Source organism: Ambystoma mexicanum, chromosome 1q, assembly GCF_040938575.1.
Source record: "Ambystoma mexicanum isolate Mex_15411 chromosome 1q, UKY_AmexF1_1, whole genome shotgun sequence".
Lineage (NCBI taxonomy): Eukaryota > Metazoa > Chordata > Amphibia > Caudata > Ambystomatidae > Ambystoma > Ambystoma mexicanum.
The window spans coordinates 1290138244-1290154630 of NC_090922.1; the positions used below are offsets into that span (position 1 = coordinate 1290138244).

At 47.1% G+C, this 16387-nt stretch overlaps 1 protein-coding gene and 1 pseudogene across 2 annotated transcripts in view; both read left to right on the forward strand.

Annotated features, from left to right (window-relative positions):
- The first annotated feature begins 1857 nt into the window (after positions 1–1857).
- The window catches only part of USP24 (ubiquitin specific peptidase 24), a 2799104-nt gene continuing 2784574 nt past the window's right edge, over positions 1858–16387 (forward strand). For both annotated transcript variants that reach the window (XM_069642114.1, XM_069642115.1), the window contains exon 1: positions 1858–2239. In XM_069642114.1, the coding sequence (XP_069498215.1) occupies positions 1973–2239 (267 nt within the window). In that variant the 5' untranslated portion in view covers positions 1858–1972. The remainder of the gene's footprint in view (positions 2240–16387) is intronic.
- On the forward strand, positions 5523–7249 carry LOC138523018 (cold-inducible RNA-binding protein B-like; annotated as a pseudogene).

Genomic DNA, 16387 nt, shown 5'->3' on the forward strand with positions numbered 1-16387 from the left:
TGCATCTGCCACAGGATCTGGATTTGGCGGGACATTCCTCAGAGTGCGGCAAATCGTACCCACAATACTGACAAATGGGCGCCACTCCATGCGTTGGGCTTGCTTCTTGGCGTTTCTGACTCCACTTACTCTTTGATGCGGACTGTCTCCCTACCGCAAACGCCTCTTCTGACCTGCTGGGATGCACCGCCGCATCCATTGTGGCACCCCTCGACTCTGCCAGTTCATATATTCTTCCACTGTCCAGGATCTGTGTCAGAGTCCACCCTGGCTCCCTTAACACCTGTCTGCGGAGTTTGCCTGAGCCACAGCCTTGGATGACTTGGTTTCTAATCATGGACTCCTCGTTGTCCCATCTGCACATCGTGGCCATTTGTCTTAGGCGGGTGCAGAATTGATCAAGCGACTCTTCTTCCCGCTGTTTTTCACTGTTGAACAGGAATCTCTCATAGTCCACGTTGGACAGCGGAATAAAATGATTCCTCAAGGCAGTCTTGACCGCATCGTAGGTAACTACTTGCAGCTTAAGGGACTCATAAATGCGTAGGACGTCCATACCCGGGGAGTATAGTAGAGTTGCCCTTTTTGCGTCATCATTGGTTTCTCCTGTTGCGGTGAAGTACATGTCCAATTTTCTTATCCACAGCAACTATTTTGGGTCCAATTTTGAGGGTGGACCCGACGTGTCGAATTCTTGCATGAGTAACAGCGATCCCTGTTGTCTCCTCCTTACCGCCACCGGCGCTGTCCCTGCATCTTCGTCACTCTCCGCCATGTTCACAGGCCGCACTGGCACCTCCTTAGGGTTTGGAGGCCGCAAACCTTACTTGTGCGGACAGTCGGCGTATCTCGGGCCGCCACGTGGTGTGGATCAATGTGGCCGCAGACTCGTCCAGTTACCACGGCTTGAGGCACAGTCGTCTTGGATGTCGACGACTGTCAGGATTCCAAAAAATTAGTTTACTGTGGTTCCTGTAGAACGTGAGCAACGCACAAGCACCTTTTCAGGCCGCTACTGCCCGTGTCCCGCATAGAAACCGATCCGCTGTGCACGCGCTGGATTCGGGGAATGCTCAATTCGCATCCCGCTTTGTCGCCAGATGTTGTGTGCTGGCCCGTACCTCGGGCGGTGGCGCACACACGCTCGCTCACACGCATCCACACAAGGAGACACGGGACACGCGTGTGTGCCTCACGGCGTCCCCGCGGCAACTGCCCACATGGACATTCTTTATTCTTCATGCGCAGGCGCGGCCCAGAACGAGGCTCACGCATGCGCTGTTCATGCTTGCAACATCACAAATACATTTATATCTTGATTTAACTAGTATTGTTTTTACTTTTTGATCTTTTGTAACTCCAATGCTTTCGCTTATTTAACATTGCTTTAACACTGTATCATAACATTTTCGAGTTTTTTTCGAGTTTCTTAGCCATTTGTAACTTAAAAGTTAAGAAAAGGGTTTTAACACATACAAGAAATACAAACTCTGATTTCCTAAGTAAATAAGACGTGTGTTTGCTGAAATGTTCTAAAAATACAAATAAGTACATCGAGTTCATACCTGTAAAAAAAAGTTATATGGTGGTCACTTTTTAGTGAGGCTTTTAAATAAGTGAGCGTAGTGTTATAATGTCATAGTTATTGTTATTGCTATTATAGTAAGCTTTATTAGAACATAACGCGGAACAAGCTCCCTTAAAATAGCCGCCTGGGCTGATTTTCTTTCATGCTTATCATGGCCTTCTTTTATGTCCATGAAGATAGTATGACACCCTGCCAGCCAAAAGTCTATGCCGGGTCACGTGCCGTGAGACTGAGTCTAGCAGCCCTGCATCGCATTCGCCTCCGCCTCCTAGAGGGCTGCGGGGGAAGTGGGAGGGGGCAAGGAAGATGGCGGCGCGCAGGAGCGTATCTGTCAGTTGCAGAGCTCAGTGAGTGCCCAGGAGAGATAACGTTTTTTCGGGAGCCATGGAGAGCGAGGAGGAACAGCATACTACCACTTTGCTTTGCATGGGCTTTGCCGATCCGGTTGCCATCCGTAAAGCGCTGCGCCTCGCCAAGAATGATATAAACGAGGCTGTGGCGCTGCTCACGAATGAACGGCCCGGGTTGGACTACGGTGGCTATGAACCCATGGAGAGCGGCGGGCATCGAGGTGACGGCAGCGAGGGTGGCCGCAGCGGTCGGGGAGGTTTCGATCCTCCCCCGGCTTATCACGAGGTGGTGGAGAGCGAGGTAAGGGGAACGGTGCCTTCACGGCATGGATGTGACTGCCAGAGATGGAAGCATGGGGCTTACATGTGATTTCTCAGGCAGCGGATACCAGCGGTGGTCATTAGCACGTTGTGGAGCGGGAGCCTGGTACACCCACTAACCGAGTGACAGGCAGGGGTACCTCATGAGGCATACCGCGGGATGCTTATCGAGCGAGGGATACATTGTAGATATCCATATATAAATAGTTGTGGAGCTGGCAGAATCGGAGATCCATCCGATAAACAGCTTTCAGTGAGGTGTATAATTGGGACTCCCAAAGGAGGTTAGACTGACGGACCTGCGCTATGAGTGCATGCTGAGTGGATCTTCACTTGATTGACCGTAAGGCCCTTTAGGGAACCCTGCATGTCTTGCATCAAGAGGAAAGCCGTAGGACGCATACTTGTGTATTTTAGTTTTGCCACTGATATATGGACAGGCTCGCTCACTTCATGAAAGATGCAGTTAAAAGGGGGTCCACCCATCTATGAAGGGACAGACTCTTATTGATGAGAATCGTACAGGGCTGTAGGAAGAAGTACCTTCTCCCTTACACTCTGCTTATCTTACTGTTTTATTCTGGCCCTTCAACTACACACCAGCAGACAGTACTGTAATGTTTGATCTTAATTTATTCACTTCGAGAGGCAAATAGAAACTGCCATACACTTATGTCAATGCATATGCATTTTCTATACTGAACCTAATCACCTTGAATCAGTGAGTTTTGTTGCTTGTAACTTGTGCACAGGCATCAACACACATGAAACAGTTATTTTGAAGTACACGTGCAAATCAACCTTTACTTTGGCATGGCATAAAATATGCGATTTGTTTGATTTCTGCATTGGGTGGTTACTGTATCAATGTATAAAAACATTTGGCATCAATCTTTGACTTTCTCCGGATGGCTCGTTATAGTTTACCCTCTGCGATAAATGGAAAATCTTCCACACAAAATTTAGATTCAGCTTTTGCTACTGTAAAGGCTAATACAATGCTGGTTAGAGGTGTGCTTTCGAGACCTATCACAGTTTTGCTACAGACTGAACTGGTATCAAGAGCTCATTCAAGCAATAGTCTGCGAAGTCTAAATTGGTGTGCATGAACCAGTGTTTATTTGAAATTGCTGACACGTGTTTCAAATTTCGAGGTAATTTTCAAGGCTGATCACAATAATGTAGTACATTCAATTGAGCATGTGTCATCCCAGGTGTGTACATAGTGACAGGTGTAGGAAAATAATGCTTAAAACATGGCAAAATAAAGTTGGCAACCCTGATGGTTATGTGTATGGGTCGTGCATGGTGGCAGTGGTGTGGTGACATGTAACATGTAGGACAGGGCATACAGAGAAAGAGAGACTGGAGAGAAGAGGAAGAAACCAACACAAATCATTAGTAAGTAAGATCTGGTTAGCAGGTGATTATAGTAGTCCCTGTTGGGGGCCGCCAGTTAACAACTGGTGCTTTATTTGCGGCTTACCAAAATGGATTAGGTCTGGCTGGTAAGCGTTCAAAGGTGATGAAGGGGCCCTTACACAGAAAGTGGGTGATCCACAGGTGAAGTTTGAAGTAGAGCCGGTAAGGGTCAGGGAGATTTGAGTTAACCATATTGATTCTTAAGAAGAGTGGGACAGTAGCGTATTGACAGGGCGGGAGCTAAGTAGTCAGTTTTTCCGGAATGAGGCCCAATAGATAAAACGCAAGGGGTTAATCCAGATTCGCAGTGCCCCGTGTGGAGCCCAGTGTCTACTGCAGAGTGCTTTTACAAGACGCAAGTGTTGATGGATGCATCATTGATTGGATGTGCCCAAGGCTGCTTGCCAGAGGATTGGTGCGGTCCTCAATTAAGTTAAAAACCACGGTTATTTAAATAACTGGCATTGAGAAATCATAGCTAGCTTAATGCTGGTTGTGTAGCGTGCATTTGTATCAATAGGTATGGTTGTGGCCTGACTGCATCGGCCGTCCGACATATCATTTCAGGCCAGTCCTCCAGTGTGCTATTAAATTACAGTGACTAACGAAGACTAGAACTATTCCTTTCCATCCGGCTTGGAGTGTCTAAGTTATAATTGATGTGCATCAAGTCGGCTGACGCGAGTCATTCTGGTCGGTTGCTGTTTACAGTGTTGCTTGCCATTTTGTAAACGGATTAAAATAGGCTGAAAGGTGATTGGAAGTGGTGACCTAACGTGTGGCTATTGGCTACTGGAAACAGAAGTTCTGGTAGGTCCAGGTAAACCTGTGTATAGCAACTGATGCTGGCAATGTCCCCCTTTGGGGACGCGCAAAAGCAACCAGATCGTGCAAATAGTAAAAAATGGAAAAGAAAAATAATTTGTTTGCACTTTAAAATATAAACATATAATTTATATTATATTACTGAGTAAGGTCGCAGGAACACATTGCATTTGTGTTCCTTGTGAGGCAGGTGGTTACTAGTCTGTATTTGCATATCAGTCTTGCTTCTTGTTGCTGGAGTAGAAGCTCTCTGTCCCCACCTCTGATACTAGGCGGCACAATGTTGATTCCTGCAAATCCGATGTCCCTCTTGTCATCCATCTGGTGTTTGGTTTGCCAATGTTGAGCTAGGGGATACTTATTGTGTTGTGAATCCAGCAGATTGAGGTGCTCTCTGATCATGATGCAAAGCTCCCTTCTTGTGCTTCCTAGTATATACACGCAGATTTTGAGCGACAGTTTATAAACTGCCTGATTGACTTTGGCGATATCAGCAAACAAACAGCGAGTGAAATTGAGATTTGTTGACCAGGAGGAAAAAAACAGCTTTGGGTATCAGGCATAACTAGTTGGGCAGGTGCTACTGCTGGGGAACCAGGAGCTAGTACATAGTGCACAGCAAGTCCAACTTTCCGCACAATGCAAACTCAACTTTTTGTCCTTTTCATATTATGTAATTTGCTCTAAATGACCCTTAGATGTGTGCTTTATTCTCCTTTTTATATACATACACAGTTAATATCATATAGTCAGGGTTGTATGCTCCACTTGCCACAGGAGTCAAAAGTAGCTCATGGTAGCTTTTGGCTTCAAGCTTACCAGTCTCCCTTTGGCTATAACCAGGAGATAAACAGCTCCCACCTCATGGCAATTTCGAACCCTGCAAAGTCAATAATATTGGTGGAGTTGGTGCAGGTCCCACACATGTGGAATTCTGCGGCTCTTTTGGACTGGAACCAGTTTGTTAGTTCGTGGGTGTTAGTGCCATAAATGAGGGGCTCAGCATATTTCTCAGCATGGTAGATTTCTTGAATGAGAATAAAGGGACTCCTGAGACCCAGGCTTGGATCTCTGGGTCTATGATTGAGGCGAAAACCATCATTGACAAATGGCATGGACTGGGATTCATTAGTGATGAAGAAGCACATTTTTGGGTGGTAGACCACCCACGTGTGCCAACCATATACTTCTTGCCCAAGGTGCACAAAGAGTTCAATGAAAGTTTTGAAGGCCGGCCAATAGTAAGTGCAATAGGAATGGTCACCTAACCAATAGCCTAGTATATCAACACCATCATCCAGAGGGACGTCGCCAAGATCCCCACGTATATACGGGACACAATGTATATATTGCAAGCATTAGAGGTTCTGGATTGGCAGCCGCAATATAGGCTTGTGACCATAGATGTACAGGCATTATATACCTCCATTAACCACAATCTAGCATTAAAAGCAGTGGACGTTACCTACGTCACTGAGTCTGCATTTTTCTTTCTTGCATCTATAGATGCTGACAGAGCTACTGCTCTTTTCACTTACCAACAATGTATTTCTTTTCAATGGAACATAATACAGACATAAGAAGGGAGTGGCTATGGGGGGAGTGGGTATGGGGGCCATCTATGCCCCAGCAGTGGCCAACCCTTCCCAAATAGGTTTGAGAAAGTACATGCGTTATCTAACGAAAAACACAACAAAAGAATTGTGAAATGGTTCTGCTTCATTGACTACATCATCCTGATTTGGTCTGGCACTGAAGAGGACCTAAACGGGTTCAATGCATACCTCAATACCAGTAACTTTGGAATCCAGCTCACTTCCAAGTCCACAATCGACTTTCTTGATATTCGCATTGACGTCATCGATGGACAACGCGATATTAAGACTTTTTTCGCAAATCCACAGAGATTAACTCAGTGCTCCATGCAAGCAGCTGTCAAAAGAAAATGTGATTCAGAATATCCCTAAGGGAGAATTTATAAGAGCATGATGCAACTGCAAGAACAAGCAAGCTTTTAAGGAGGAATGTGATCTATTGAAGCAAAGGTTCCTAGCAGGAGGTTACCCGATGGATACTTTATTGAAAAGTCTCAGCATGATACCAAAGTATTGACGGAATGACCCTACTAACACCCAAGGCAAAAAGCAAGAGAAGAGATGAAACCAGATTTGTCACCCAATATAATCAGGATAGCCATAGGCTACAAGAAGTAGCCAAAAGACTTGGGCAAATTCTCCAGATAGTCCCAGAGATCAGGCCTGGTTCTCAGGAGTCCCTTTATTCTCATTCAAGAAATCTACCACACTGAGCTTTGAGACAGACGGCAAAATGTTGTTCCAAGTTCTGTTCAAGTATGGGCAGATTTCAGAAGTTGTGGTGGTGAAGTAACGACAGATGCAGCGTTATCCGCACGTTTGAGAACCAGGAGGCACGTTTGAGAACCAGGAGGACGCTGAAGATGCGCTGAAGGCCATGAACAGAGATTCTGGATGGTCGTCAAATTCGAGCCGATCAGGCAGGCAAATCGGAGCGAGGTGGTCGCGGAGGCTACAGAGGAGGGTCTTCTGGCGGCAGAGGTAGAGGTCGAAGTGGCGATGGCTATGGTAGCAGTCGCTTTGACTCCCGGAGTGAACTATACGGAGGGGGTGGATATGGTGGATCCAGAGATTATTACAGCCGTGGCAGGAGTCAAGGTGGATCTGATCGCTCCAGTGGATCCAACAGAGACAGCTATGATAGTTAAGCTTGCAAAGATTAAAAAATCGTTCCTGAATCAAGATCCTTCCAAAAGGCCGGATTTATTAAGATTTTTGGAGGCTTGCTGATTTCATTCTTGTAGTACAACTGCAATAGTTTATCTCGACTCAGTTCATTGTTTTACAGTATTCATGAGCCAGTTAAGGTATGGCCACTTTTTTCATTTTCTCGATCGAGGATATTTTTTATTTTTGTTACTGTTCTCAGAAGGTTGGAAACTAGCTATTTAATTTAGCTCATCAGTTTTATAAACTTGGTGTATTAAGGTTTGGGTGTAGCCATGGCCGCTTGTAAAGAAAAAGGGCCTACCCGGCCTTGATGCACTTTAAGAGTTGGCCTCTTTTCACTTACCTGCAGGACTGCCAAGCAGACAAACTCTTTTGAAGGTTTAATGTTAGATGTCCTTTTTATTTTTTACTGGAAGAGCGTATTTTTCATTGCTGTATTGAATTGATTACAGAATTCTTGTATTTAATTTTCATCTGGCTTTACGAAGCCCAATAAAAAGAAATCTACCACGCTGATAAATATGCTATGCCCCTCTATTATGGCACCAACACCCACAGTGCCAACAAACTGGCTCCAGTCCACCAGGTCCCCAGGATTCCACATGTGTGGGACCTGCACCAAGTGTCACTATGCCCACTCAACCAGTATGATTGACTTTGGAAATACCACCAAACTCACAATCAAGCAGTTCATAAACTTTCGCTCAACATTTGCAGTGTATGTTCTTGACTGTGTGTGTGTGGGCTCAAATACATATGAAGCACAATAAGAGAGCTTTGCATCAGGCTCAGAGAGCACCTCAATCTGCTGGGTTCACAAGACAATAAGTATCCCCTTGCTCAACATTGCCATACCAAACACCAGATTGATGCCAAGAGGGACATACTATTTGCAGGAATCAACATTGTGCTGCCTAGTATCAGAGGCGGCCAGAGAGCTACTAGTCCGGCAGCAAGAAGCAAGACTGATACGCAAATACAGACTAGTAACCACCTGCCTCAACAAGGAACACTAATTCAATGTGTTCCTGTGACCTTACTCAGTAATGCCTCTGGCAAATGTGTTTTTCTGTATAACAATGTATATTTTTTTCCCTTTTTCGTTAACGTTTACTGACTGTACAGCTATTATGCAATGTACACTTCAACATGAGTGGGTTGCCACTCCGTTACACCACATTGGTGGGACACAAGTACAAGCACACTGAAACCAGACGATCTCACCACACACCCCGACCACACACACACCCAGACCTAACTGGAAGATCCCTCCTCCACCTGCTCAATATATTGTTATTTAAAAAAAAATAACTTTTATTGCACTTTTCTTATAACATCAACCAACACCACACAACAATGTTCATCATCATATTACCATATCTATTGTACTCATTCCATTACCCCGAGCCCCTACCCCATCTCCCACAGCCTATGCATAATGACCTCCCAATGTAAATTTCTAGTTACACTGCCTCAACCCCCACCAACGTGGTCTGCATGGCGGCTTCACCTTCTTCACATGCAAGCAAAGTCACAGTTGGCGCTATCCAACGTTGGATGTCTATTCCCAAATCCACTCTTTGCTCTCCCAATCCCTTTTCCCACACCCCGGTTTCCGCCGTTACCCACTTTTCCAGATCTCTCCACCACCTAGTTCTGCTCGGTTCTCTCGAGTCCTTCTACCGCATTGCTATGCTGCGTTTGGCCATTATATACATCAGGTCTTTGAGGTTATTTAGTGGTTTATCTTTCGCACTTCTCTTATATCGACCTAGCATGCAGGTCTCTGGGGTCTGAATCTCCAGTGCTATGCCTCCAAGGGCTGCCTTATGTGCCACCCCTCTCCAGAACCTCTGCACTATCGGCCATCCCCAGAACGTATCAATACAGCATCCTCCTCTCTACATCTGACACACAGGGTTGAAGCGCATACTTGTCTACTCGCTCCCTTGAACTGTGCAGTGGCTGCAGGTTTGAGGTATGCTCGCTGAGTAATATACTATTGTACCAGCTATAGCCTAGCGTTCCTAGAGACCTTATTATGATACAATGCTGTATTCTTCCATTCCTTTTCCTCAAACGTTTTGCCCAGTTAGTTCCCTTTCCCATTTCTCTTTGCATTTTAATTCTGTTCTCGGGTTCCGTTCTGACAGTATCTCATAAAGTCTTGAAATGGCATGTCCGCCCTCTGCTACTGTGAGCAGCGCCTCTCCCTATGGTCTCCTCGCTGCTATTCGGCCACCTATCTCAATACCCTTATCACTGTTGTGTAACAGGAACTGACCCTTATGCAACCCCGTAGCCTCCTGTAGCTCAACAGACATCATCAGTCCCGGTGTCATTCCACAAATCCCCAACCGTGGCTATACCGCTCCCCTCCCATCGTGATCGCACCATTTCCCTACTGCCTGGCCTCCAGTCCAATATTGCTGCTACAGGGGTCTGTGGTGATAGTGGATATTTCCACCCCATGACTTTACAGTTCTTTTTCCAAACCTGATTGCCCAATTCCACCAGGTACGGGTAACTGTTTCACCCGGGAGGAGTCCAAATTAGGTCCCTGAGAGATCTCTTTTGTATGGCCGGTTCAGCAGCACAGTTTCTGTCATGGCGTCATCCGCCATCCATTTTACCACATATTGTAGCTGGTACGCCAGAAAGTACAGCTCAAAATTTGGAACCTTCAACCCCGTGTGTCTTTGTAATACACTCAGAGCCACCATGTTTCTCCCCTTTCCCCACAGGAAACCTCTGCACATTTTCTCCAGGTCTCGAAAGAACTGGCTTGGAATGTTGTACGGTTCATTCCCAAAACAATGCATGAGTCTCGGCAGTGCCACCATTTTAAGCAACGCTGTCCTGCCCATCACGGACAGTGGCAGCTTGCTCCAAAACTCCATTGATTTCACCAATCCGTTTCTGGCCTGCACCGTGTTGCCCATGTGTTCTCGTTTGGGGTCCCGAAATATGTTCATCCCCAGGTATCTGAAGGAGGTCGTGATCCAAGGCAGGGGGAGGGCTGGTAAGTCCTCTTCCGGCTCAGTCTCCGTCCCGACCAATGGAAATAAACACGACTTGCTCTTGTTTATTCTAATACATGTAAATGTGCCAAAGTTATCCAGCACCTCCAGGACATATGGCAGGTATATTTTCGGGTCGTGCAAATACAGCAAAATATCGTTTGCATACATATATACTACATGTTTCTCCCCATCTATGTCTATTTCCTGTGTCCACATATTCTTGCCTCAAATAGGCAGCCATTGGTTCGCTGCAATAATGTATAGCATTGGGGACAAAGGGCAACCTTGTCTCATGCCTCTATATAATTGCCATTTATCAGAGTACGTACACCCCGTCCTTAATCTGGCCATTGGATTGGTGTATATCGGCTGTACCCACTTCGTGTACCGCGGCCCGATCCCCATCTTTGACATTGTGGCATACAACCAACTCCAGTGTACGGAGTCAAATGCCTTAGTTGCATCCAATGAGGCGACCGCACATTGCGCTGCTCAATCTGTCATACTTTAGATCGCGTGGTATAGTCTCCTAAGGTTCTCCGCTATGTTCCTCCTGGGTACGTATCCCGTCTGATCTGGATGGATCAGCACGTGTATTACTTTGCGGAGTCTGTTCGGCAAGATAGACGTGAGGATCTTACTGTCTTGGTTTAACAGTGATAATGGTCTGTAGGATCCACAGTCTGTGCTTATTTTGTTTGGTTTAAGTACGGGAATTATCAAGGCTTCTCTCATGCTCTCTGTGCGGATATTTTCTGCAAAAGCTTTGTTATATCCCGTGGCCAGCAACGGTGCCAATGTTTCTGCATAAGCCTTATAAAATTCCCCCTTGAGCCCGTCCGTACCCAGAGCCTTACCTGTAGGCAATTTTCTAATGGTGGCAACATCATCCGAAGTTATGGACATTTCTACTGACTGCCTGCTGTGCATCTAAACTCGGTAGTGCAGTAAGCTCTAGGGTATCGTATAAGTCCCTCTCCTCTGCTGCCTGGGGATCCGCATATAGTGCTCTATAGTACTCATAAAAGACACTATTTATGCTGGCTTGTGTGTTCGCCACCTCTTGGTCCATATTTTGAATAGAGCATATTAGGGGACTTGGTGTCTTTGCGTTTGTACAGCCCGGCTAGCATTCTTCCCGGCTTGTTCCCCAGTGTATGACTACGTTCCGGGTATCTTGCATAGTTTAGTTTCCCCAGCCTTTCCCAATGCATTAGACATGCCTGCTTCAGTCCGACTATCTCTACCACATGTTCTTTGTCTACCCTGGCCTTCTTATCTATCCCCAGTCTCTCTTCCATGCCCCTCAGGTCATTGATGATTACATTTTGTACGCCCCCCGATTCTATCATTTCGCCTCTGATGACCACCTTGGATGCTTCCCATGCCGTGGCCACTTCCGCATGCTTCCCTCGTTAATTGCAATGTAGTCTACGGTACTCTTCCTTATGTGCTCAGCAAATGCTTTGTCTAACAATTATTCGCTCCTCAGCCTCCATGCAGGTAGGGGTGGTCTTGGAGCAAATACTCACCATGCCATTACCAATGGGGAGTGATCCGACAGGACCCTGGCCAAATATTCTGATTCTAGAAATTCAGTCTCGTGTTTCACACTTACGAACACAATCAATTCTTGTGTAGACCTTGTGCGGGGCCGAGTAATGAGTAGTCCCTCTCGTCCCCCTGTTGTGCTTTCCATAGATCACGTAACGAAGTGTTTCAGCAGCGAGTCCAGTACCTTGGCAGGGGGAGACGGGCGTTTGTTTGCCGTCGGATCTATCAATTGTGGGGTCTAATGTACAATTAAAATCCCCTCCCCATGTCAATGTAACATCCCTGTAAGGCCCCAGTCTGGGATACAATGATCTGAAAAACACAGTAGCATCGTGATTCTGTGCATAGGTGTTCACAATACATATCTCTCGATTCTCTATCATGCCATTTATCATGCCCATTCTACCCTTATTATCTGCCTTTGTGTTGAACACTTTAAATGGTATGGCCGGGTCTATCCAGATGAGGACCCTTCTTGCATATGTCGAGTAAGTAGAGCCTACCAACACTCCTCCCCATGCGCCCGCCAGGTTTGTCTGTTTTTGCGCATCTAAGTTAGTCTCCTGCAACAGCTCCATCCCCACCTCAGTCCTTTTAATATACCTATGCACCCTTCTAACTTAAACGTAATTATTTAGTCCCCTGACATTCCATGTCATTATTTTAACAGAATCAGCCATTGTGTTGCCTTGTCCATGGTAGCAATGGGGCCACCAGCCGACTGCCAGCCTCTAGTGATAGATCGATGCAGCTTTTATCCAAATATGCCAGGCCCCCTCCCTCTGTCCCCACCCCCGAACCCAACTTCTAACCAAACTCGGACTTAACTTGTCCAGCTTTGCTAAGCATGCTAGGAATTCCCCGTTTCCGCTCCATTCAACCTAGTCGCTTGACTAGTCTCCTGGTGCCCTATGGGCGGGCTCTGTTTAGTAGCCCTAAAACTGCCTCTCGAGTAGGTAGTGGGTCTGCACTGAACGTTCCCTCTGCCGGGTTTCTGCGACTTGTCAGCGACTCGAAGAAAAGGACTTTGCCATTGTGAATCACTTTTTAACTTTGCTGGGTATATTAACATATATTTTAGGCCCGCCTTCCTGAGCCTGGCCTTCGTCGTTATGAATTGGGCAATCCTCTTTTGGATCTGAAAAGTGTAGTCTGGGTACACTGACATCTTTGCTGATGCCCTCTGTGTCATTCCCTCTGGCCAGGTGTTTTTCACGGTCCTTGTAGTTTAACACCTTACCTATCACAGGTCTGGGTGGAGCGCCCAGACCTGTGATAGGGCGGCCTTCTGATGAAGGAACGATGCGCTCTGCTATCATGAACCCTTGCGTGAGTTCTCCCGCACCAACATCCTGTTGTAATACGTTTTCTATGTACGTAGTGGGATACAACCTTTCGATTTCCCTCCGGCAGCCCCACAATTCTTATGATGTTTCTCCGTGCCTGACCTTCCGCCTCCTCCTCTGTCTTCCAGTAACTGAACCTTCTGCATGAGGACATCGATGTCCTTTGTCGCCTGCACTCTGGCTTCTGTGTTTTCTTGACTAGCTCGTCCAGCCTCGCTGTGCTTTCCGCTATAGCTCGGACAACTTGTCGTAATAGTCCTACATCGATAGCTACACCGTCTATCTTGTCCTCCAGCGTTGCTTGAAGTGCTGCGATGGCCTCCATGATCTGTTGATTTCCTAAGTCCGCCATGTTTTCTGGGGGCAATGCTTGTTCTTTCCCTTTGTCTCCGTCTTGGCAGTGTGTTTGGCCTTTTGTGAAGGTTTCTAACGTGGTCTGTTTGTTCTTGGCTTTGCCGCCCTTAGTTGTCAATTGCTTCTCCGAGCATGTGGAGCTCCAAGTTCTCAATTGTTCCAAGGGAGGATTTCTTGCTCCTGTGGTCATTAATATTCAATCTTCTAATATGCTGCAGGACATGGGAATTCATGTTCCAGCGTGGCCGCTGCTACCTGCCGACCTCAATCGTGCTGTATCTTGATTATTAGGGCCTCGTCCCGGTTAAATGCTCTGCCCAGAGGCCAGTTCTCCATGTTCGTTATTGTTCACAATGCCTTAGGATTCTTGGCCCCCCTCTACTGCCCACTTTCTCTGTGGCTTATGTTGTGTGCTGTGCTGGCCCGTGTGATTAAGGGCGCCGCCCAATGTCCAACCCTCACAAGTTGTGTTGAGGCCCAGCACCAGAGAAGGGGGTGGAGGCTAGGTCTTGGCACCCAGTCCGCCCGCTGCACCAGCACCAACCACCTCTTCTTCAGCAGCATTTGATGTCTCCGCACTTGTTTCACATTTGGATCAGTCCTATTACTGCCCCTCCTTTTCTCTTCCTGGTTGCCGTGTTACAGTGATCCCATCTCATGCATGCACATGCTGCTATGTTGCATTCGGTTCGCCGTTCACTATGCCAGTTTTCTCTGCGTTGCACCAGCCGTTAGTTTCTCCTCTCTAGTCTCGCTGCTCGGGCTGTGGTGTCCCAGGTTCTCTGCACCCTTACTTGCTCACTCCCCTTATTGTAGCACCCCTCCTCTGGGGCCGAATCGCCCTAGCGTGAGCAGTTCAATTATCCACTGTGCACTTGTTCTTGTAAGACAGGAGGAAAGTCTGCCGCCCCGGTGGGGTGTTGTCCTTTCTGGATCCTTGTTGTTTGTGCTCTTGTAGTACCACAGCGCTGTTAGTTGGGACGCCTTATCTGAGGGCCTGTCCCAGTCCTCCGCCTGTGCTCAGCTGCCCGGGCCCGCAGACGTAGCCTCGTGGCCCGTCCGCAACCCGTTTCTCCTTGGGGGTGGAGGGGCAGTCACCAAGCTCCGGCAGTGCCATCCCTGCCGCTGTGCCCCAATTTGTCTTTGTGACCTTGCTCTAGGATTCCAAAGGTGAAGGGGGTGGGGGAGCCCTCTCCCAAGCTAATAATGTTGCCTTGTGCTCCGGACCTCCCCACCCCTGACTCGTCACCTCCTGTATGATCTTGTGGGGGGCCTCCTCAGTCCACCTCTCGTCAGTCTGTCCGTAGGCTTGTCAGCTGCACTCCTGCAGGGGGTCCACTGCTGTGGCTTTGCCTGGCCCGAACTGTGTCGCTGTAGGCTGTGCACTCTTGTCCCCGAGCGTATGTTCTTGGCCTGCTTATGCACCTGCCATGCTGTTGTAGATACCAGGGCACACTGCGCCTCTGGTTGCCAGTCTTCCTTGGTTCGCGCGCTGCCCAATGTTTCCCAGTCCTCCAGCCTCCTGCAACGATCCTCCTTCTCTGTATTTGCCGCCACATGTTCCTCACAAAGTTCTGGGAAGTCGGGGCATTGCGATGCCCACACTGCCCATCTCACAGCAACACTCTGCAGCTTTACCAGTTCTGCTGTCGCTTTCAGATCACCTCCGCCATTTTCCTCGACCGTCACCTCGGTGCTACTTGGGCTTGATATTTTCCGTTTCAGGTCCTCTCCGACTAACTCACTTGGCGAAGAGTCTCACAGATGTTTCATACCGCTGTTTTCGTATGTTTTGTCCTAATTTAGTAGTCGTATGGAGTTTATCATGATCCGGATCCTCGGGAGTTTGTAGAGGGCACGTCCACCTCACATGGCTGCTAGCCACGCCCCCCTCCGCCTGGTCATAATTGCATGGAATAGACTCAAATGCAATATCCTGTAAATCCCCAGTCTGCATATAATTTCAACCTCCATAACTGCCCTTCTTTCTCCGAAATGACCATGGGTCAAGGCGGACTAACCCCTGGTTAGGTTTCCAGTTCTTGGGTTAATGAATAACTACCATCTGTAACATTTGCGTGAAACAACCTCTAACATACTACTTTTTCAGTAACACCCCGGGTTCAAGGACTATGCACTCCTCTCCCCTCTCTTTAATAAGTAAGTATCCAAGGGGAGAAACCCGGTTTAGATCTCTACATTTTTAAAGGGCAAACTAATTACTTTTCCTTTGCAATTATTTTACTAATTGCACTTAGTACGATCTCGTTGATTTTGCGTGACCCGTATGGGGTTAATTTCTGACATCAGTTGCCATATACAGGTTTACCTGGACCTACCAGAACTCCTGTTTCCACTAGCCAAACGCTATGTCACCACTTCCAATCACCTAATGTGTTTACAAAATGGCGATTGACACTGTAAACAGTGCAACCGACCAGCAAGACTTGCATGAGCTTATTCAGGTAAGGGGGCTCCACTTTGCTTTTTCCTTTTCTAAGGATTCACACATTTTCTTAAGTGCAATCTGTTCATAACGTTTGCAGCAACCCCTGGTTGCCCATTCCCTATTGCTTGTCTAATATGCACACTTGTTTCCTTGCAACTGCATGCGTGTTGAACAGGGGTGCTTACGACTACACTTGTAAATACAGACTCGATGGACAGCAATTATAACTTGGACACTCCAAGCCAGATGGAAAGGAATAGTTCTAGTCTTCGTTAGTCACTGTAATGGAATAGCCCACTGGAGGACTGGTCTGAAATTATATGTAGGATGGCCGTTGTCGGGCCACACCCGTACCTATTGATACAAACACACTCTACATGACCAATATTA